This window comes from Sus scrofa, chromosome 4 (assembly GCF_054392235.1).
Source record: "Sus scrofa isolate SSC_HxYL_T2T_F1_AM1 chromosome 4, Sscrofa_HxYL_maternal_Yorkshire_Landrace_v2.0, whole genome shotgun sequence".
Lineage (NCBI taxonomy): Eukaryota > Metazoa > Chordata > Mammalia > Artiodactyla > Suidae > Sus > Sus scrofa.
In genome coordinates this window covers 98,843,525-98,865,910 of record NC_139386.1, presented here as the reverse complement: position 1 = coordinate 98,865,910, position 22,386 = coordinate 98,843,525, and the positions used below count along the sequence as shown (strand labels likewise).

General features: G+C 43.8%; 3 protein-coding genes and 1 long non-coding RNA gene across 37 annotated transcripts in view; 2 read left to right on the top strand and 2 right to left on the bottom strand.

Moving 5' to 3' along the window:
- The window catches only part of DAP3 (death associated protein 3), a 36,198-nt gene extending 28,579 nt beyond the window's left edge, over positions 1–7,619 (top strand). For 9 of the 15 annotated variants that reach the window (XM_085022763.1, XM_021089713.2, XM_085022756.1 and 6 more), the window contains 9 exons: positions 577–685; positions 819–911; positions 1,859–1,989; positions 2,566–2,646; positions 2,733–2,891; positions 3,747–3,806; positions 4,306–4,395; positions 6,469–6,586; positions 7,233–7,619. In XM_085022763.1, coding sequence (XP_084878889.1) covers positions 577–685; positions 819–911; positions 1,859–1,989; positions 2,566–2,646; positions 2,733–2,891; positions 3,747–3,806; positions 4,306–4,395; positions 6,469–6,586; positions 7,233–7,318 — 927 coding nt within the window. In that variant the 3' untranslated portion in view covers positions 7,319–7,619. Of the gene's footprint in view, positions 1–576; positions 686–809; positions 912–1,858; positions 1,990–2,565; positions 2,647–2,732; positions 2,892–3,746; positions 3,807–4,305; positions 4,396–6,468; positions 6,587–7,232 lie in introns of all 15 variants that reach the window. The other 6 variants (XM_085022755.1, XM_021089711.2, XM_021089709.2 and 3 more) reach the window with 1 other exon arrangement.
- LOC100525517 (uncharacterized) overlaps positions 1–17,123 on the bottom strand; it is a 44,593-nt gene extending 27,470 nt beyond the window's left edge. For 3 of the 6 annotated variants that reach the window (XR_014844111.1, XR_303110.4, XR_014844110.1), the window contains exons 1-4: positions 16,839–17,123; positions 15,541–15,666; positions 11,268–11,345; positions 6,395–6,515 (exon numbers count right to left, since the gene is read on the bottom strand). This is a non-coding gene — a long non-coding RNA (uncharacterized LOC100525517). Of the gene's footprint in view, positions 1–6,154; positions 6,187–6,394; positions 6,516–11,267; positions 11,346–15,540; positions 15,667–16,838 lie in introns of those variants that run through there. The other 3 variants (XR_303112.4, XR_014844113.1, XR_303111.4) reach the window with 3 other exon arrangements.
- Positions 17,124–17,392: 269 nt separating this feature from the next.
- MSTO1 (misato mitochondrial distribution and morphology regulator 1) lies at positions 17,393–21,750 on the top strand. Of its 2 annotated transcripts, none has more exons than XM_005663292.4 (14): positions 17,393–17,488; positions 17,600–17,735; positions 18,233–18,302; positions 18,387–18,462; positions 18,723–18,777; positions 18,864–19,002; positions 19,158–19,275; positions 19,352–19,486; positions 19,592–19,744; positions 20,187–20,318; positions 20,392–20,576; positions 20,778–20,882; positions 20,974–21,086; positions 21,386–21,750. In XM_005663292.4, exons 1-14 carry the CDS (start codon positions 17,405–17,407, stop codon positions 21,598–21,600), a joined length of 1,716 nt encoding a protein of 571 aa, XP_005663349.1. In that variant the 5' UTR covers positions 17,393–17,404; the 3' UTR covers positions 21,601–21,750.
- The window catches only part of GON4L (gon-4 like), an 84,089-nt gene continuing 82,879 nt past the window's right edge, over positions 21,177–22,386 (bottom strand). For all 14 annotated transcript variants that reach the window (XR_014844077.1, XR_014844075.1, XR_014844076.1 and 11 more), the window contains one exon: positions 21,177–22,157. Coding sequence is in view for 10 of the 14 variants with exons in the window: in XM_021089700.2 (XP_020945359.2) it covers positions 22,008–22,157 (150 nt within the window). In the remaining 4 variants the exon portion in view is untranslated. The remainder of the gene's footprint in view (positions 22,158–22,386) is intronic.

Genomic DNA, 22,386 nt, shown 5'->3' with positions numbered 1-22,386 from the left:
CACATATCAGTGCTTCCCCAGGTTTTCCATCAAAGTATTCCTGGTAGCACAAAGGGAATGAATTTTGTGTGTCATTTCTCTGATGTGTCTATATGCTGGTGGTGTCAGGTATGGCTTCATAGTTGTGGGATAGCTGGTCACACCTGCTCCTGAGCTGTTATGTATCTGGTTCTAGAGAAAAGTCTATATAGTTACAGTAATAAGCATTAGCTAAAAATAAATTTTAAAGAATTAACATTTATTTGATGCTCACCATGTACCAGATATTTTGTTAAGCATTTTACACTTAATATTTCCTATCAGCCTAAGTAGTATAGTTATGAGATATCTGGATTATTTGTGTCAGCTGATGTAGTGTCTGTGCTTTGTGTACAGAAACAATCAAAAGCTTACTGTTATATACTTGGTGTGTTTCAATTTTTAGCTAAATTTTCAAATTTAATACCAACCCAACCTGAATAAAAGAAAAGAGGCAATTTGGTGCTATGGTTGCTGTATTAGGCTCAGTGTATCTACCAGGAACTGGCTAGGAGTTCCACACCCCACCCTCTCCTTCCTTCTTCTCTGTTTTGTTAGGTGAAGACATTCAATGAAGCTTGCCTGATGGTAAGAAAACCAGCCCTAGAGCTTCTGCACTACCTAAAAAACACCAATTTTGCTCATCCAGCTGTACGATATGTTCTCTGTATCCTTTCCTGCTTGCCTGGGTTGTCTGAGCCAGTGCTTTTCTCCCTCAAATGTGGGACAAGAAATGCTTTACTTGTTCACAGGCAAAGCATCCTTTTTGGTAGTGTTTTCTTTAACAACAGGTACTTTAGATGGTGAGAAGGGAACAGGAAAAACTCTCAGTCTTTGCCATATTCTTCATTTCTGTGCAAAACAGAACTGGCTGATACTGCATATTCCAGATGGTAAGAATTTTCTATCTTCACTATATTGGGGTTAGTTATTCTGTGGTAGCATTGTGGCTTCAGTTTTCTGACAGGGCTCTGACAACTAAGGGGAAGGTCTTTTACTCCATATGCAAATTGGTCTGAATTCTGGAACCTTTTTTTTTTTTTTTTTTTTTTGTCTTTTGTCTTTTGTCTTTTTGTTGTTGTTGTTATTGTTGCTTATTTCTTGGGCCGCTCCCGCGGCATATGGAGGTTCCCAGGCTAGGGGTTGAATCGGAGCTGTAGCCACCAGCCTACGCCAGAGCCACAGCAACGCAGGGTCCGAGCCGTGTCTGCAACCTACACCACAGCTCACGGCAACGCCGGATCGTTAACCCACTGAGCAAGGGCAGGGATCGAACCCGCAACCTCGTGGTTCCTAGTCGGATTCGTTAACCACTGCGCCACGATGGGAACTCCTGGAACGTTTTGATGATGAGAATGACCTGCTTTGGTCCATCAGTCCTCACTTTGATAGGTAATGCTGAAGAGCATAAACTCCCACCTTAGAGGTCACCATAGGCTTTACTGCCATCAGCCACAATTCTGAGTACTCATAGAGCTTTAGACATGGTACTGTTTATCAGCACTCTAGGTTGTCAGTGTGGAACTTAAAAATTTAAAGTCTCATACTTTGCACATATCCCCCCTTGTTTTGTTCAGAGTTGTGTGCATCTATGTTTTCTGTCTTTAAAACCTGCCAGAGGGTCGAGGTGACTTTTAATCCATTTATTATGTATTGTGTATAATGACAGTATTTAATCTAAGATGGACCAGATGAAAAAGTAAACCTCTGAAGAAAGAGGGTTTTGAGAACGCGTATGGGAAACTAAAAGTCATCTCCTGTAACTTAAAGAGCCACAGAGTATCTGGAGTTGAATATGGTTGGTTCCTGCTTAGTTTGTTTTGTTTTGCCTTTTGATCAGCTCATATTTGGGTCAAAAACTGCCGGGATCTACTGCAGTCCAACTACAACAAACAGCGCTTTGATCAACCTTTAGAGGCTTCAACCTGGCTGAAGAATTTCAAAACTGCAAATGAACATTTCTTGAGTCAGGTGACTAGACTCTCAGAAGTTTGGTGCTGTACAGTCTTTTAAGATTTTATCTTCTTTGTGCCCTGAGTACCAGTAGGCTGTGGAGAACTAATGTAGTTGGGACAAGTGTACCATTTGGTTTTTTTGTTTTGTTTTGTGTTTTGCTTTTTAGGGCCACACCTGCAGCATATGGAAGTTCCCAGGCTAGAGGTTGTATCGGAGCTGCAGCTGCTGGCCCACGCCACAGCCACAGCAATGTGGGATCCAAGCCCCGTCTGCAACCTATACCCCAGCTCATGGCAACACTGGATCCCCAACCTACTGAGCGAGGCCAGGGACTGAACCTGCATCCTCATGGATACTCAGATTTGTTTCTAGTTTCCACTGAGCCACGATGGGAGCTCCCTCTTTTGTTTGTTTTTAAGCTCCAGGCCAGAAATGGGCTAGAAAGTATTCACTTCCCTGCTGAGTTCTCTTACAAGGCCTGAAAAAAAAACCAGATTAAAACTGACTCCAAACAACCCTAACCTCCTACCTTCTTAGCTAGGGATAGGTTCATCCTTAGGCTAAGTGGCCTTTTTTGGGTTTTATTTTTAGATAAAAGTTCAAGAGAAGTACGTCTGGAATAAGCGAGAAAGCACTGAGAAGGGCCGTCCTCTGGGAGAAGTAGTGGAACAGGTATTAAAAACACTGAACGTGTACTGTGTCGTACCCAGAAACAGCCTCTTGTAGGACTGCAAGCCACTGTCTCTCTTTCCCTACAGGGCATAATGCGAGTGAGGAATGCCACAGATGCAGTTGGAATTGTGCTCAAAGAGCTTAAAAGGCAAAGTTCTTTGGGTATTTTTCACCTCCTGGTGGCAGTGGATGGGGTCAATGCTCTCTGGGGAAGGACCACGCTGAAGAGAGAAGATAAAAGCCCAGTAAGAAAGCTGAGTTTCCTATTCTGGTTCCTCTGATTTCTGTTACCATCATATGCCTAGGCTGGGACACAGCCTTTTAGACCATGCAGCATATTTTCTTGCCTTGGGATATTTGAAATGTATAGTGAAAATAGTATCAGAAGGAGAAGGTGATGCATGTACTGTCTTCCACTGAGTACCAACAGCATGACAGCAAAAGCTGTTTTCTTAATTTTATTTAAAACTACTCTTATGGGTTAATAATTTATACTTTAAAAGTAATAAAAATTCCACAGAATATCATTTATATTGTTAATGTACTCTTTAATACACTTTTTTACTGCAAATGAAAACATATACTTAGTCTGCAAAAATAAATATATTCTACAAATTAAAACCCAAAAGAAGCTGTTTTCTCTGTCGATTTTTTCCTTTCTATTCTCTTTTCAAAATGATATTCTCTTGGGAGTTCCCTGGTAGCTCAGCAGGTTACGAATCCAGCCATGTTACTGCTGTGGTGCGGGTTTGATCCCTGGCCCTGGAACTTCACGAGTGCAGCCAAAAAAATTTTTTTAATGATTTCTCTGTTCTAAGTGGAGAAGATCAGAATCATCAAGGAAGGGGGTGGTTTAAGGTGGGTGTTTTTTTCCCTCAGTGACTGTTTTTGATCTCCAGGAGCGTGGCAGTTTGAGGGCCAATGGCTATGTAGCTTATCCCAGAGGTTGTACCTTCAGGGACTCTGGTCACGTAGTGGTTGAGAATTTTTTAGTTGTCAATTCAGATACCTCGGGAGCATCGCAAAGGAAGTAATGTTCTCTTCTCTCCTCCGGCCCCGCCCTCTCTACCTCTCTCTCACACACACCAACCAATGTGCAGATTGCCCCAGAAGAGCTAGCGCTTATTCACAACCTGAGGAAAATGGTGAAAAATGACTGGGTGAGTGCATGTGATGCCTAACACATTTCAGAAAGAAAGATATTTTTGTTTTAAAGATGTTCAACTGCTTCATCCCTAATACTAACCAGTCTCTAATTTTATGGACAGAAATTCTTATATATCTTATTTCATTACCATAACTGTACCAAGTTTTGAATCTCTGTATTGGTTTCCTATCTTTCTGCTTCACTGGAGTACACTTATTCAAAACCATTTTATTTAAATATGGAATAATTTTACTTTCCTGCCATTGTTCAAGGTGTTATTTTTAGCAGCTTTGGAAAGGATTTGGATAAATCTAAGATTGAAGATGTAGCAAGCAATTTATTGTCAGAGCCAAATCTAGAATTAATAACCAATTTAGTTGCCATTTAACTATGCTAGATCATACTGCCTTACCACTGCATAGCAACAAGAACAAAAACTGCAGGTGATTAAAATGCATTTTTTTATCTTTTTCAGCCTTTTTTTAAATTTAGCCTTTTCTCCTTTCTTTCAGCAAGGAGGTGCCATTGTGTTGACTGTGAGCCAGACTGGTTCTCTCTTTAAGCCACGGAATGCTTATCTGCCCCAGGAGTTGCTGGGAAAGGTCAAATCACTGGAAAATTTGTTTGCCCTTAGATAGTCATTCTGTCTAAGATATATATAAAATTTGGAGGGGGTAGGACATGATTTCAAACTTGGAGAAAAACTGTATTACTCTGACTTCACCTAGATGTTTTATATGTTAACACTTTACCATATTTGCTTTATTCTTCTCTCTCCAACTTTTTTTTTCTGAATTATGTGATAGTGACCCAAAACATGATGTCTTCTTTTATCTCTAAATAATGCATATTTTCGAAAATTAAAACTATTCTAATGTATAACCAACCTCAGCATAGTTATAAAAATCAGAAAATTAACACTGATCTAATACTGTTACCTATCTATAGAATTTATTCTGATTTTGCCTGGTTATCCCAGTACCTTTACAGGCAAAGGAAGTCCTGGACAATGCACTGCACTCAATTGTTGTATCTTGTCAGTCTCCTCTAATCGATAGGGGCCAGTTCCTCAGTCTTTGTCTCTTATAACTTTAATATCTATATCTCTGTTTTTGAAGAGTGCATGCTAGTTATCTGATGTTTTTTCCTGAGTAAATGTGATGCTAGAGATTATATTGGGTCTTCTCAGTGTATAATACCAGGAAGCTCGTGACACTTCTCTTACTGGCAGTATAAGCTTCGAATGCTTAGTTAAGGTGCCATCCACCTGATTTCTCCTCAGTAAAATTACTCTTTTCCTCTGTAATAAATAAGTATCTTGTGGAGATACCGTTGAGACTAGGTAAATATCCTTTTACTCAAACTTCCCCTTACTAGTTTTAGTTTCCATTGCTCATTCTCCCCTAAATCAGTTATGATAATTGCACAATATTTTCTAGCTATCATTTCTTCTAAATATATCAGTTAGCTTTCTCTTAAATGTAAGGATTTTCCTTTCTTATTATATTTATTTGTTTCAACATGGACATGTGGATTCTTGTTTACTGAGCTCTAAACTTTTACTACCATTATTTATTCTGGTGCCTAAATTATCCTAGTTTCGCCAACAGGAGCCCTTCAAAGTGGCTTCTTTGAACATGTCCCCATCATTTTCCCCCTACCCTCCCTCCACTGTCCCCATTATTGAAGCATTTTACTTTTGGCACAAGAACATGTTCCAGGCTTATCTTGTACTTTCCATACCTGGCCCTAGAATCAGCCATTTCTCCAAAGAGTTTTGGTTCATTTTAGAGGAGAATGGTATTAGAAACCAAGACCTAAGTGCTACTGGGGTGTGTCTGTCATCTCTTCTAGGCCCTCCAGCACAGTTAGTAAACAGATCTGTGTACCATTCCTGTACACACAACATGCAGATATTTGTTTATATATATACAAGTCCACACACATCTCTGTTTCTCTGTATTCAAAAAACCATGAGTTTGATTCTTTCCATTCCAGGCTAGCCCCCGACCCCACAGCTTTCCATACCTGTAACCCTCATCTCCAACAATAAAAAATCTGTTCTAATTCACACTATTTACCCTTTAGCTCAATCTCAGATCACAGTAAAAGTAGTTTCAGAACTGCTACCCCTTGGCTATAAAAATAAGCTGCAGACCAGAGCTCAAAAGAAATTTTTTTTACTTGTGTTTTATTTAGACTTAATATCTTCTTTTAGAGCAGATTTTTGTCTTTTGCCTTAAGGGACCTTTAGCTCAAATACTCTGTTCAGAAGCTGGTTTGGGTTAGTCTTCCTCCTCCCTTCTGTGTTCTGTTTGATTCGTTTGTTTCAGTTTGTATTCTATTTAGCATCTTCTTCCATTTTGTTTATTTTCTGTTTTTGAGTATTTGAACTATCAAACAGTTGTTAGCAGTTAAAGTCAGAAATGTAAAAAAATTTAAATATGTATGTTATGTGTATACCCACTCAGATAAGTGACACCCTCCACCCCCCCCCCAAACATTATCTCTTTTTTAAATATAGTATTTGTGGCCACACAGAGCAAAAGTAGCCAGCCCTGGAGCAGGGGGAATAGAATAGAACAAAAGCAAAGAACTTACCCTTAAAATGTTTAAATAAAATTATCGCTGCTGCTTTGTCACTTAACAAATACTATGTCCTTTTTCTTCTCCAGGAAGGATTTGACGCTCTGGATCCCTTTATTCCCATCCTGGTTTCCAACTACAACCCAAAGGAATTTGAAAGTTGTATTCAGTATTATTTGGAGAATAACTGGCTTCAACATGAAAAAGGTCAGTTGCTTAATTTTTTCCTCTCACAGAAGAATCCCACTAAGTCAGAGCCTTTATCTCCTCTTCCCTCAGCAGCAGCCTGTAATTTGTATTTCATCTTTTTTCCCTTTATCTTGACTTCTTTCTGGCTGACCAGATGGGTACAGAAGGCGTGGGGTTGGGGAGGGGTAGTTAAAAGTTTAATGTACCACAGACATTAAATTTCTCCCTATAATTATCATATTAGTCCTGAGTAAGATGCTCGTGCTCACAGAGGAGGCCAGACCAAGCCCGGCCACTGGCAGAGTTTCCAGGTCCTTGGGTTGCTGCCACACTCACTGTTGCATTTATTCATCATTCAACAATCTTGGATTGAGAGGCTCATATGCTAGGGCACCCCCAGGGTAACTGATAGTGTGTGGAGGCTATTCCAGCACCAAACCAAATCCTTGCCATCCTGTCCTAGTCTCTGTATATGAAAGCAAAATTATGCATAGGAAAAATAGTACTGGGGGCGTAGGGGAATAAAAGGTTTAGAAATGAGGTCTCTTGGGAGTGCTAATTACATGAGAGCAGAATCTGGATAATGTCATCTCTGACTGCAGAATTTGCTGAGTGACATGAGGCTGCAGGAGAAAACTGCTCTCTGTGTCTGCCTCCATTTTAGCTCATACTGAAGAAGGGAAAAAGGAGCTGCTGTTCTTAAGTAATAGGAATCCCGGGCAGCTGGAGCGGCTCTGTGCCTACCTCTAAGCCATGGTCACAACGTGCCTGGAAGACACCAGAGCTTTCTTTCAATGGACACCCAGGCAGATGGGGGAGTCCCACCGTACATGAGAAGAGCAGCCAGGTGCCTGCGCTTACGGACCTGCAGTGGACGGGCCTGCAGTCAGCTGCCCACCTTTGTTGAAACAGATTCCTTGTGAAGTGACTGTGATGGTAATAAGATGTCCTATTGTTCCTGAAACTAACACCAGTTTATCAGATGTGGTTTTCACATTTTAAATAATCACGTAGCTTTTCCTAAAAAATTAAATTAAGTATTTTTCTTAAAGTGCTGTGTTTTGTTTATAAGATGAAAAGAGCCTTCAGATTGGCCAAATTGAATTTCTTTGACATTCTGATTGTTGAGGGTCTGAAGAAACTAAATTCTACAGAAATTTTCCTGGCTGTATTCAAGTGAAGAGACTGAGATTCACAGCTTAACTTCTCCCTCCCAGATCATTAACTTCCTATTTACACTTTTATCAGTGGTCCCTGAGAAATTTCCTGAAACTCTAGCTGAGTCTGATACAGCCGCTGTGTGTAGGTTCTCTTTTTTTTTTTTTTTTTTTTGTCTTTTTTGCCTTTTCTAGGGCCGCTCCCTTGGCATATGGAGGTTCCCAGGCTAGGGGTCTAATTGGAGCTGTAGCCGCCTGCCTTCGCCAGAGCCACAGCAATGGGGCATCCTTTAACCCACTGAGTAAGGCCAGGGATTGAACCTGCAACCTCATGGTTCCTAGTTGGATTCGTTAACCACTGCGCCACGACGGGAACTCCTGTGTGTAAGTTCTTAAAAGAATTAACTACTAAACCCCTACAGCACACACTGTTTGTAATAAATTAATATATCTTTAACCCATATAGAATAGTGCCATCTTTGTGAGATTTGAGAAAATAGGGACTCAGATCAGTTTCAGTAGTTTAACTCCCTCACCATGCCCCAGCTAGTGGTAATAGAGTCAGAAATTTGAATGCTAGATCGCTGCTTATTACCTGTCTTAGCCTATTTTCTTGTCTTTCACCTTATCTCTGTTTCATTTTATGTAATGGTAATAATAATGCCAGACTTGCAGGGATTTTGTTAAATCACCTAATATATGTAGAGTGCCCCACACATAGTAGGTACCCATTAAACTGCATTTATAACTTGGATTTTATAATGCTTTACTTGAAACCTTACTATGAGGGAGAGAATTAGTGAATGTATATCAACATTTTTCATTGGACAGCCAGCTGCTCCTACCCTTAAACCACCTTCTCAAGGATTCCCTATCAAGGAATTCCCTGATAGCTCAGTGGGTTAAGAATCCAATGTTACTGCTATGGTGCCAGTTTGATCCCTGGCCTGGCAACTTCTGCATGCCATGGGCACAGCCCCCCAAAAAGAAAAGGATTCCCTATCAAAATCAAACCTCTACCCCACCTGGATCCCGAGACAGTTTAGCTAGACCAGTGTTCTAGCATCAGACTCAAAACTGTAGAGACTTAGTTTAGCGCTTGAATTTGGAAAGCTTCTGTCTCTTTAATATGGTTCTGCTTCTCTGATTGAACCCTGATTGATACACCTCTTGATATGGAGAGTCGGCCCTTTAGGTCTATCTTTTCAAATAGCTCCAACTCACTTCTTCCTCTCTGTCCTTCATAACCCCATCACTGCCTTCATAACCCCATCACTTCCAGTTTGAGTTACTATAATCATTGGCTAATGTGTTTCTCTGCTCCCAAATACTCTTGGCTCCCCACTCCCATCCGTCTTTCACAGGGCTGCCTAAGTGAGCTTTCCAAACACAGCATATCGGAGCTCTGGGCTCAGAGGGTGGCAAACCTGACTAGTATCCATGAGGATGCAGGTTCAATCTGTGGCCTCTCAGTGGGTTAAGGATCTAGTGTTGCTACAAGCTGCAGCATAGGTTGAGGATGTGGCTCGGATCCGGTGTGGCTGTGACTGGGGTATAGGCTTACAGCTGCAAATCCGATTCCACCCCCCGGCCTGGGAACTTTCCACATGCCACAGGTATGGCCCTAAAAAGCAAAAAGTAAACATAAACACAGCTTATCATGCAGTTCCCTTAATGTCATTCATTAGCTTCAATATCCTTTTATTCTAATTGGTTTTGCCATGTACCAAGTCCACACCATACCAAAACACTTCATGGAAAAATCAGGCTCCTTTGTTTCCTCTCAGCTCCCTTTTCTAGAGCCAACTTCAGTTACCAAATTCTAGAGATACAATTCTACACCAAAAAACACTCATCAATTTACTTAACTATAAGACATAACACCATGAAATTCCTCAAACAGAACACAGAAAAACATTCTCTGACATAAATCATAGCAGTGTTTTCTTAGGACAGTTTTCCAAAGCAATAGAAAAGCAAAAATATAATACAACATTGTAAATCAACTACAATAATTTTTTTTATTTTTATTCTTTTTGCCTTTTCTAGGGCCGCTCCCGCGGCATATCTAGGCTCCCAGGCTAAGGGTCAAATCGGAGCCGTAGCCACTGGCCTACACCAGAGCCACAGCAACGCAGGATCCAAGCCGCATCTGCGACCTACACCACAGCTCACGGCAACGCCAGATCCTCAACCCACTGAGCAAGGCCAGGGATCGAACCCGCAACCTCATGGTTCCTAGTCAGATTCGTTAACCACTGCGCCACAACGGGAACTCCCTTTTTTTTAATTTTTAAAAAAGAAAAGTAAAAATAAATAAATAGGACCTAATCAAACTCAAACAGCTTTTTGCACAGCAAAAGAAACCATAAAAGACAGACTGCATACAGGAGAAAATATTTGCAAATGATGTGATCAACAAGACCTCAATTTCTAAAATATATAGACAGTTCATATAACTGAATAACAACCCAATCCAAAAAATGGGCTGAAGACCTAAATAGACATCTCTCCAAAGAAGACATACAGATAGCCAACGAGCACATGAAAACATGCTCAACATCGCTAATTAGAGAAGTGCAAGTCAAAACTACAATGATGTACCCCCTCGTACTGGTCAGAAGAGCCACCATTAAAAAGTCTACAAATAAATGCTGCAGAGGGTGTGAAGAAATCAGAACCCTCCTGCACTACCGTTGGGAGTAAATCTGTGCAGCCACTATGGAAAACAGTATGGAGGTTCCTTAAAAAATATACTGTATTATCCAGCAATCCCACTCCTGGGCATCTGTCCAGACAAAATTCTTAATTTGAAAAGATACATGCATTCCAGTGTTCATAGCAGCACTGTTTACATTAATTAGCCAAGACATGGAAGCAACCTAAGGGTCCTTCAACAGATTAATGAATAAAGAAGATGTGAGATAGAGATATACACAGTGGACTACTCTCAGCCCTAAAAATGTCATTCACAGCAACATGGATGGACCAAGAGATTATCATACTAAATGAAGTCAGAAAAAGACAAATATCATATGACATCACGTCTATGTGAAGTTCAAAAAAATGATACAAATGAGCTTATTTACAAAACAGAAAGACTCAATAGCCATACAAAACAAACTTAGGGACACCAAAGGAGAAAGGGGGGAAGAGGGATAAATTATAGTTTTGGATTAGCAGATACAAACTACTGTATATAAACAGATAAACAGCAAGGAATTACTGTGTAACAACTAAATTCAGTATCTTGTAATAAATCATAATGGAAGAGATTATATAACTGAGTCACTTAGCTGTATACCAGAAACTAATGCAACACTGTAAATCAACTCTACTTCAATAAAGTTTTTTTCATATTTTTTATTTTTTTTAAATGTATACATTCTTTTTTCTCATATTACATGTTCCATCATATGTGACTAGACGGAGTTCCCAGTGCTACACAGCAGAATCCCATTGCTAATCCATCTCGAAGGCAACATTCTGCATCTAACATTTTTTTCAAATACACATCTTTTTAAGCACAAAATTATACTTACTCTCCTCTACCTTGGCGGCTTTCCACGTATCTTGGAAATTGTATCTGTCGGGAGTTTTCCTTATAAATTTTGTGCTCACTGTAAGGAATTTAAAAAGGAATTAGGTAGCACATAGAACCTCCCAGAGGGATAGTGTCACAAGCTCAGTAGCCACAGATAACATCCCAGCCACAACAGGGGCAGGAGAGCTGTGATAAAGTCACCAGTGTGACCACGGACATGGACACTGCAGTCTGTGTTAATGACAGTGGCAGGTATCCTGCAGATAACCCTGTGCTGCCACCCCCCAAAAAAAGCAAGATAGATGTTTACTGGCCAGGACCTGAATCTGAAGCAAGCCTGATCCTTAGTTGTAGGCTGGGAAACTGGCTTCCATCCTTGGGAAGGCCAAGCTCCTAATATGCTTGAAATATTAAGTTGTGTGGCTCTACCATTATTATATACAAAGTCCTTACTGAAGAATTGCTTCATTACTTTTGCAATTTGCTACATATGGATTCTTAATTTTTTCCAAATACTCTATCATAATCTTCCCTATTGCATCCCTTTCTTTTCCTTCCTCCCTCCCTCCCAGCTTCCTTCTTTCTTCTTTTTTTACAGCCACACCTGCAGCATTTGGAAGTTCTTGGGCTAGGGGTTGAATTGGAGCTGCAGCTGCAGGCCTACACGACAGCCATAGCTACACCAGATCTGAGCAGCCTTCGATGCAATTTGCATCAATGCCAGATGCCAGATCCTTAACCCACTGAATGAGGCCAGGGATCGAACCCACATCTCATGGACACTATGTTGGGTTCTTAACCCGCTGAGTCACAGTCAGAACTCCCTCCCCACCCCACCCCCCTTTTTTTGGTCTTTTTGCCTTTTCTAGGGCCGCTCCCACAGCATATGAAGGTTCCCAGGCTAGGGGTCTAATCGGAGCTGTAGCCGCTGGCCTACGCCAGAGCCACAGCAATGCCGAATCCGAGCTGCATCTGCAACCTACACCACAGCTCATGGCAATGCCAGATCTTTAACCCACTGAGCAAGGCCAGGGACCGAACCCACAACCTCATGGTTCCCAGTCAGATTCATTAACCACTGAGCTATGACGGGAACTCCTGTGAACTTCCCCCCTTTTAAGATCCTTCTACTGCAGTCCTGCCGCAATTTTTATTGTCTTCCTGCTAAGCCTTCTGCACAGCTGATATCTTGGGGCTTTCATCACCTAAGTGGACTGAATCAGAATGAAAAGAAGTGAAACTATTTTCAGACATATTCCTGTATATAGAAAACCTTAAGAAATCTCAAAATTATCTACTAGAACTAAGCACAAGTTCAGTAAGTCACAATAATACTACAAGATTAACACACCAAAACCAAGTGTATTTCTCTACACTAGCAATGAAAAGCCCAAAAATGAAATTAAAGTCAATTCTAAAATAGCAAAAAAATAAAATACCTAGCAACTGAATAAAAGAAGTGTAAGATATACATCAAAAACTGTAAAACATTACTGAGAAAAATTTTTAAAGATTTAAATTAATGGACAAATAGTCCATGGTCATGGACTGTAAGTCTCAATAGTATTAATTTGTTAATTTCCCAAAATTAGTTGATACGTTCAGTGCAATCAATATTAAAATTTCAACACATGGAATTCTCCCTGTGGCACAGTGGGTTAAGAAACCAACTGCAGCAGCTCGGGTCACTGCAGAAGCCCAGGTTTGATCCCTGGCCCAGCGTAGTGGGTTAAAGGAACCAGCATTGCCGCAGTCATGGCATAGGTGGAAACTGCAGCTTAGATTCAACCCCTGGCCTGGGAACTACTATATGTCTCAGCTGCGGCCATAAATATTTTTTAACTAAAAATGTCAGCAAGCTTTTTTGCAAAAATTGACAACCGAGCCTAAAGTTTATATGGAAATGAAACCAACCTGATTTCTTAAATAAGCAAATTGAGTGGTTACCAGTATAGGAAAGACATTAGGTCAGTGGACCAAAATTGAGTCCAGAAATAAACCCTTATATTTATGGGGAATGGTTTGTCAACAAAGCTATCAATGTGTTTTAGTGGGGAAAAGATACACTTCAACAAGTTGTGCTGGGGTAACTGGATACATGGATACATACATGCCAAAATAGGAATTTTGAACCTTACCTCACATCAGACACCCAAAGCAGATTATAAACCTAAGTGTAAGAAGTATAAAACATTTAAATAAAAGCATAAAAGGAAATCTTTATGACTTTTTTTTTTTTTGGCTTTTTTTAGGGCTGCACTCGCATGTGGCATATGAGGTTCCCAGGCCAGGGATCCAATCGGAGCTACACCTGCAGGCCTACATCACAGCCACAGCAAAGCCAGATCTAAGCCACGTTTGCAACTACACCACACACAGCTCATGGCAATGATCCTTAACCCACTGAGTGAGGCCAGGGATTGAACCCAAACCTCATGGTTCCTAGTCAGATTCCTCATGCGCCATGACAGGAACTCCAGAAATCTTTATGACCTTTAACTAGACAAAGATTTCTTATAAATGACACCAAAGAAATGATCTATTCAAGAAACATTTGATATGGGATTCCCATTGTGGCTCAGTGGGTTATGAATCTGACTAGTATCCTTGAGGATGAGGATTCAATCCCTGGCCTCACTCGGTGGGTTAAGGATCCTGCATTGCCAAGAGCTGCAGTGTAGGTTACAGGTACGGCTCAGATCTGGTGTAGGCCAGCAGCTGCACCTCCAATTCGACCCCTGGCCCAGAAACTTCCATATGCCCCCTAAAAAAAAAAAGAAGGATACCACTAAAAAAATGAAAAAGTCAAGACACAGATGGAGAAAATACCTGTCTGATAAAGGACAATCTAGAATATGTAAAAACAATTGCTCACTAATAAGATAAACAACACAAAAAAAGGACAATTTGAAGACATTTCTCTAAAGACATAATTGGCTGATAATGAAAATATGCTCAACATCACTAGTAATTAGGAGCAAGTCAAAACCACAGGTGATAAGTGGTGGGGAGGATATGGAGAAATAAGAACCCTCAAACACTGCTAGTGAAATAAAAAAAGTGAAGTATAACTTTGGAAAACAGGTTGGCAGTTCCTCAAAATGTTAAGCATGAAATTTATCAAACAACTTCTACCCTAGGTATCTACCCTAAAGTAATGAAAATATGTGGAGTTCCCACTGTGACACAGCGGGTAAAAAAATGTGACTGCAGCAGCTCAGATGGCTGCAGAGGTCTGGATTCCATCTCTGGCCTGGCACAGCGGGGTTAAAGGATCCTGTGTTGCCACAGCTGCAGCATAGTTTACATCTGAGGCTTGGATTCAGTCTCTGGCCTGGGAACTTCCATGTGCTGTGGGTGCAGCAATATTAAAAAAAAAAATAATGAAATATGTCCACACAAACACTTGTGTTCAAGCAGCATGAGACTATTCATAGCAACATTATTCTTAATAGCTTAAAAGTGAAAATAATTCAAATATCCATCAACCTGTAAACCTGTAAATCCTTAAAGGATCTGGTGTGGTCACTGCTATGGTGTAGATTCAGTCCCTGGCCTGGGAACTTCCACAAGCTGCGGGACCAGCCAGAAAAACAAACAGCTTCAACTGGCGTTCCCATTGTGGCTCAGCAGGTGAAGGACCAAACCTCTGTGAGGATGTCGGTTGATCCTCTGGCCTAGCTCAGTGGGTTAAGTGTCCGGCTTTATCACAAGCTCTAAAGTAGGTCCCTGACTGGGCTCAGATCCAGTGTTGCCATGGCTGTGGCGTAGGCCCCAGCTGCAGCTCTGATTCAACCCCTAGGGAACTTCCATATGCCACAGGTGTGGCTGTAAAAAGAAAAAAAAAAAAAAAAAAGGATGTAAATGATACCTCAATATCATTTAATGTATATAAGTAACACCCCCAATAAGAATGTTTTAAAAAAAGCTTCAGGAGTTCCCGTCGTGGCGCAGTGGTTGACGAATCCGACTAGGAACCATGAGGTTGCGGGTTCGATCCCTGGCCTTGCTCAGTGGGTTAATGATCCGGCATTGCCGTGAGCTGTGGTGTAGGTTGCAGACACGGCTCGGATCCCGCGTTGCTGTGGCTCTGGCGTAGGCCAGTGGCTACAGCTCCGATTCGACCCCTAGCCTGGGAACCTCCATATGCCGTGGGAGCGGCCCAAGAAATAGCAACAACAACAACAACAACAACAACAACAAGACAAAAAAATAAATAAAAAAAGCTTCACTCAAACTTCTATCCCCCTCTTTCTTCACAGAGTTCATACCTTCATCAAGGTCTAACAACTCCCTGCCTCCTCTGGTTTCCTTGAGATGTTCCCACACAGGCATTTCCCCAACAAAGTACTTGCAGGTGTAATCCCATCTTGGTGTTTGCTTCTGGTATATACTGTCTTCAGGAGACAAAGTTGCAAAAAAATAAAAATAAAAAGAGAGACAAAGTTGCAAGTAAAAAGTCAAAAAAGACTATGCAAACACTAACCAAAAGGAAGCTGGCTCATCTATATTACTACCAAAGTATACATTAAGGTAAAACAGTATTATCTGAGAAAAAGAGGGATAGTTTATAATGGTAAAACTTTAAATTCACCAGCAAAATAAATCAACTGTATTTTTAGTGTGCACTAATAACAAGAAAATAAAAACTGATGAAATTACAAGGAGATAATCACAGTGGGAGAGTTAATATATACTTCAGTGGGAGGAGATATTTTTCAACACATATAATTGACAAAGGCCTTGTTTCCAGGATAAAGTACTTACTCCTACAAATGGATGAAAACAACCCAAAAGAAACATGGGCAAGAGGCCTGAGCATCCACTTCACAGAAGTATCCTGGAGTTCCCGTTGTGGCCTAGCAGTAATGAACCCGACTAGTATCCAAGAAGATTCAGGTTCAATCCCTGGTGTAGGTCAGCATCTGCAGCTCAGATTCCAACCTCAGCCTAGGAACTTCCATATGCCACAGGTGCCGCCTTAAAAAGGAAAAAAAAAAAAAAAAAAGATATCTTGATGGCTGATATACAAAAAGGTGTTCTGAATATCACTAATAATCAAGAAAATTAAAATCCATATGATTAGGGCTAAAGTTTCTTTTTTTTTTTTTTTTAAACCTCACCGATGCATACAGAAGTTCCTGGCCAGGGTGGGGGCTCAGCGGACTCCTAACCTACTGGGCCACAGCGGGAATTCTCTTTTAAAGGTTAGCAAGGTTATGGAACATCACCTGCAAACTCCCCTATACTGATGGTGAAAATGAAAATTAGAAAATTTAGAAAAGAATTTGGTGTTACTTCCCAAATCCAAACAGCCATCCTTATGACAGAACAATTACACTCCCAGGTATATATATACCCAATAGAAATGTGTGCTCAAGAATGTTAACTATAGCACCTAATAGCCCCAAATTGCAAACAATTCCAAAATCTATTAGCAGAGCAGATCTTTTGCGGTATATTCATACAAAGGACTATTCTGAAGCAATGAAAATGAACTACAAGTGTACAAAAAAACAATATTGAGCAAAAGGCAGAAGCAAAAGAATAAGTACTCCGATTCACTTACATTAGATAGACAGACACCGCCAGTACACAGGGTGAGAAGTCAGGAAGGCTATGCCTTTTGGACCGGAAGGCGGGGAGAGTGTGTGAGGCTCTACTGGAAGTGTCTAGTTTTCTGGCAAGGTTTTATTTTTCGCCTGAAGCACTATTAGCCAGCAGAATTCTCCTGTGAGAGAAGAGACAAAAGCCGCCAAAAGCCGGAAAGTGTAGGTAAGAGATTCTTCAGGGAACAGCGCCAGGGATCCAACAAGACCTGCAGAGATCACACGCGCGGAGGACTCTCCAGTATGGCGCAACGGACCCGGCGCCTACAATTTCCGGCCTGCGCCGTGGGGCACCGCCCCTCGACGACAAGGCTGGTAAGCAGAACTGGTCCACACTAGGAAGAGGCGGGGCATGATGAGCGGTGTCTTTAAAGCCCAACGAATCATTTAGCCCATGGGAAAAGATGTGCTTTTGGACCAATAGGGAGCCAGGAATAAGGCCCCCGCCCACAAGCCGGCCGAGCCAATCGGCTAGGAGCAGCGAGTGGGCCGGCAGCTGCCCTGCTGCCGTGTGGAGCCGCGCGGCATGGCGGGCGGGGCCCGGGAGGTGCTCACTTTGCAGTTGGGACATTTTGCGGGTTTCGTGGGAGCGCACTGGTGGAATCAGCAGGTGAGGTCTCTGGGAGGCTGTTCAGCTGAGCCTTTCGGGGTTTCTAGCCCATCCTTCTGGCCTGTTCCTCTCGCCATCCCTGAGTCCAGTCTTTCCTCTGTGTCTCCGCAGGATGCTGCGCTGTGCAGGCCGACCGATGCTAAGGAGCCGCCAGGAGAGCTGTGTCCTGATGTCCTGTACCGTACCGGCCGGACGTTACACGGCCAAGAGACCTACACGCCGAGACTCATCCTCATGGATCTGAAGGGTGAGGCTGTGGCCGAGGTCGGGCAGTTCCCAATGTTTCCCTTCACGTGCGGAGTCTCCACCCTTCGTTGACTTCAAGATCCTCGACCCCGACTCTACTAGACTCAAGGACCAGAGATAAGGAGCCATAGGGAGAGATAACCACAGTATGCCAACACCGAGGGGGCGAAAGAACGCAAAACCCTTTTCTGTTCAAGAGCCATCTCTGGGATGGGCTACTATGCCTCTGGACATAGCGGCACTCCCGCAGGATCGCTGGATGTGGTCTTTGCCCAGGTCCCACCGCTAACAACTAAGCTGGGAAGAGAAGGACGGAATCTAGGTTCTCCAAGGCAAAAAAAAAAAAAAAAAAAAAAAATTTCAACACATGTATATTCAAGAAAGCTTGAAAGAGCCAAGTGCTGGAGTGATGGTGACAGCAGGTTGTCAGGTGACCAGACTAGCTGAAGGATGGGAGGGACTCGGCTTTACCTAACATTGCCTGTTATTTTTGTGCAGGTAGTCTGAGCTCCCTAAAACAAGAAGGTGGACTCTACAGAGACAAACAGCTAGATGCTGCAATAGCATGGTATTTGTGACATTTGTGATATTCTGAGAGGACCTGGAGAACTCAGGGACACTGTCACTTTGACCAATCTTCAATTTCTTTCAGGCAGGGAAAGCTCACCACACACAAAGAGGAACTCTATCCCAAGAACCCTTATCTCCAGGACCTGCTGGGTGCAGAGGTAAGGACCTCTGTCCTCAACGTTTAAACCCAGTGCTACAACCACAGTGCCTCCACTGGGACAGGAAAAAAAAAAAAAAGAGAGAGAATTTTAGTCATCTTAAAATGCCCTAAAATGGTATTTTGGGAAAAAGTCCTTTTTTCTCCTAAAGGACTATGACTATGTGAACAGAAAGGAGGCTTATGTTGTGACCAGCAAAGTGACGGGGGATAAGTCAACTTCTGCCTGAAACTAAATGTAGATTTTCTCATCCCTCCCAGGGAGTGCTGAGTAGTGATGGTATCTGGAGGGTCAAGCCCATTCCCAATGGCAAAGGTGAGACTTCTCAAGACCCTGCAGAATGGGGAAGTGGGAAAAGCAGGACCATGGAGAAAGGTACATTTTTTCTTCTTCTTCTTCAGGCCCCCCACCATTCACCACCACTACAGCTCCAAAACCACTTATCCCCACAGAGGGCAGCATCAGAGTCTGGTCAGACTTCCTCAGAGTCCATCTCCATCCCCGGAGCATCTGTATGATTCAGAAGTACAACCATGACGGGTATGGGGGGGGCCAGAGGCTGTGAGGCAAGAAGCTGCATCCCCACCAATGTTGGATAAGGCTCTTGAGGCCATAGTCCCTGCCCTCCCCCAAAACAAGAGATCTTGGCGGGGAATGGAAGGGAAGGAGTCCTGGGTTGTGTTACTGCATGGCAGGGAAACAGGTCGCCTGGAGGCTTTTGGCCAAGGGGAGAGTATCCTGAAGGAACCCAAGTACCTGGAAGCGCTGGAGGACAGGCTGCACTTCTATGTGGAGGAGTGTGACTATCTGCAGGTAGCTGCGCGGCACGGTGGGCATGGGGTGGAAGCTTCTCTCATCCTGCCATCTTTCAGCATCCACCTCTCTCCAGGGCTTCCAGGTCCTCTGTGACCTGCACGATGGCTTCTCTGGGGTAGGTGCCAAGGCCGCAGAGTTGCTACAAGACGAGTATTCAGGGCGGGGGATAATAACCTGGGGCCTGCTCCCCGGTCCCTACCGTCTTGGGGTGAGTAGTACTTGGGGAAAAGTTAGGGTGAGAAGGGAGAAATGAGGGGATGACAGCCCAGCGAGAAGTTTGCTTAAAACAAACTACTCTCATTTCTTTCATCAGGAGCCCCAGAAAAACATCTACCGTCTCTTAAACACGGCTTTCGGTCTGGTGCACCTGTCTGCTCACAGCTCTCTGGTCTGCCCGTTGTCCTTGGGTGGGAGCCTGGGGCTGCGACCTGAGCCACCTGTCAGCTTCCCTCACCTGCAGTATGATGTAAGGCTCCACACCTCCATGCTCCTGTTCTGACCAAGGCCAGAAACAGGACACCCCACACACTCGCCAATTCAGCCTTTATCCATTAATGGCTCTATTCTTTTTTTTTTTTTGGCCACACTCATGGCACAGGGAAGTTCCGGGGGGCCAGGAATCAAATCTGAGCTGGAGCTATTACCTATACCACAGCTGCAGCAACGCCATATCCTTAACCCACTGTGCCACAGCGGGAACTCCCAACTGGCGCTATTCTTGCAGCCTCAGCTTGAACTCAGCTCTCACGTGGCCTCTTAGAACACACTGTCCTATGCTCGTCCAGCCTTGGGCCAAATGCACCCATTTTGTCCCAAAGCACCCAGGCATCTCTGCCATTACTATTCTGCCTTCGCACTCTCTTCCAGGCCCAGAAGGCCAAGTGCTCTTCTCTGTATCCTCTCCACAGGCTGCTCTGCCCTTCCACTGTGGCGCCATCCTGGCTACAGCCCTGGACACAGTCACTGCCCCCTATCGCCTACGTTCCTCGCCGGTTTCCATGGTTCATCTGGCTGATATGCTGAACTTCTCTGGGAAAAAGGTAGGAAGCTTTGTGAGGAGCTGGATCAAAGCTAAGCAAAAGCTCTATAACTTGATGTCTTCCTTACCTTTAGGTGGTGACAGCAGGAGCCACCATCCCCTTCCCCTTAGTTCCAAGCCAGTCCCTTCCGGATACCCTGATGCAGTTTGGAGGGGCCACCCCATGGACCCCACTGTCTGCGTGTGGGGATCCCGCTGGAACACGCTGCTTTGCCCAGTCGGTGGTGCTGAGGGGTCTAGAGAGAGCACGTCTCACCAGGTGAGGACCCGTCACACTTGTTTCCCATCCTTTTCTCCCTCATAGCCCTGGAGGTTTTAATGGCACTGCCCTGCCCGTCTTCCCTCTGCCCCACTTAAAAAGACTAAGCATCCTGATCCAGCCGATGGCCTGAGAGTATAATTCTCAGTTTCTCATTCATGCTGCCACAGATTAAAGGTAGTTTTGGCTTTGTTCTGGCAGTCAGCTCGCCCCAGGGACACCTCTGCCCTCCCCGCTCCATGCGTGCGCCACTGGGGAAGAAGTCTTGGCCCAGTACCTAGAGCAGCAGCAGCCTAGAGTCAGGAGGTCAGTATAACGCCTGTTCCTCCTCTCCTCCCAGACCTCAGACCACCCTGGACCTTTTTCTCACTCGGTTGCTACTCTCTTGCCCCTACAGCTCCTCTCATCTGCTGCTGACTCCCTGCAAGGTGGCCCCTCCTTACCCCTACCTCTTCTCCTCAAGCCTTAGCCAGCAGGGTCTGGTTCTGGATGGTCCCCCAACCGGGGCAGGTAAGTAGGAGGTGAAGAAAACCAAGATTTCAAGCATGGGAGAGTTTTCCTATACCCCTTCCTGGATAAAGGTACTTGAAAAGTCCCGGGTACTTTAAACACTCTTTTATTCACTTCAGGGCTCCTGAGAGAAGTAGTCTTCCTCTGGGGTACTGGGAGACAAAGGGGACAGGACACAAAATTTACTGAGTTTACTATACAGTCAAGTCTACCAGACGCCCAGACTTCCCTGTGTGCACGACAGAGTGGGGGTAGAACAAGAGTCCGTTCGCGGGGCTCCCACTGTCCTCCCTCCGCAGCAGTGGAGAGCATCCCAGTGCTTGGGGCCCTCTGCTCCTCTTCATCCTTGAACCGGACCCTGGGAGATTTAGCCAAAGAGCTCGCCAAACTCGACCTGCGGCGCTGGGCCAGCTTCATGGATGCTGGAGTGGAACAGGATGACCTAGAGGAGACGCTGCAGGAGCTACGCAGCCTGGCCCAGTGCTACCAGGGTGGTGACAGCCTCGTGGACTAAAGCCCCAAGGAAAGGAAAGGGCTGCTTTGCAACAACTGCCGGCTGCAGGATGGGACTGGCTACACCAACATACGCGTTCACTACGTTTACAAACACTGTGATCAGGTCACAAAACAATAAATATGTACCATCAGACCAAAAAAAACAAAAGGTAGAAAAGTTGCTGAGTCCCACTCTCCCTCAATGGTCTTTACAAAGGGGATTTCTAAGGTCTTCATAAGAGACACCCAGGAGAGCAGAGCCATCCAACCCCGAGCCTGCCTTCGCCCTTGTCTCTGGCCCCAGCTCCTCCAGCTCTGCATCCAGAGCTCAAGGATTGTACAAGCAAAGTCCCACCACCCTCTCCCCCATCAGGGTGCCTGTCGGGTTCGATCCTGTGCAGGTGACACTGTCACGCTCCCAGGGTCTCACTCATCCAGCTCTTCCTCAGACAGAAGGTCCCCGTGGTCAGAGAGCTGGTCTGTGTTACTGGTACTGGTTGCATCGTCCTCGTCCTCGGAGCTGGCCTCGCAGGCTGTGTGGAAGAGCTGCATGAGTTCTCGAAAACGGTGGGACACCTAGCAGGAAACAAGAAGGCCCACAGTCACCTTTCTTAGTAACATTCTGACATTTACTAGGCGTTATGTACCAGTTTGAACGACCTTGTTTGTGCCACAGAGTAAGGCTGTGAGGACTGTGTCCTCCTTATAGATAAGGAGACTCAGATCAAGAGGCTACACAAAGTCACATTCTTTCTAAAAACAAACTGAGAATGCAGTCTCTGGGGCTTCCACCTCAATGCAATGC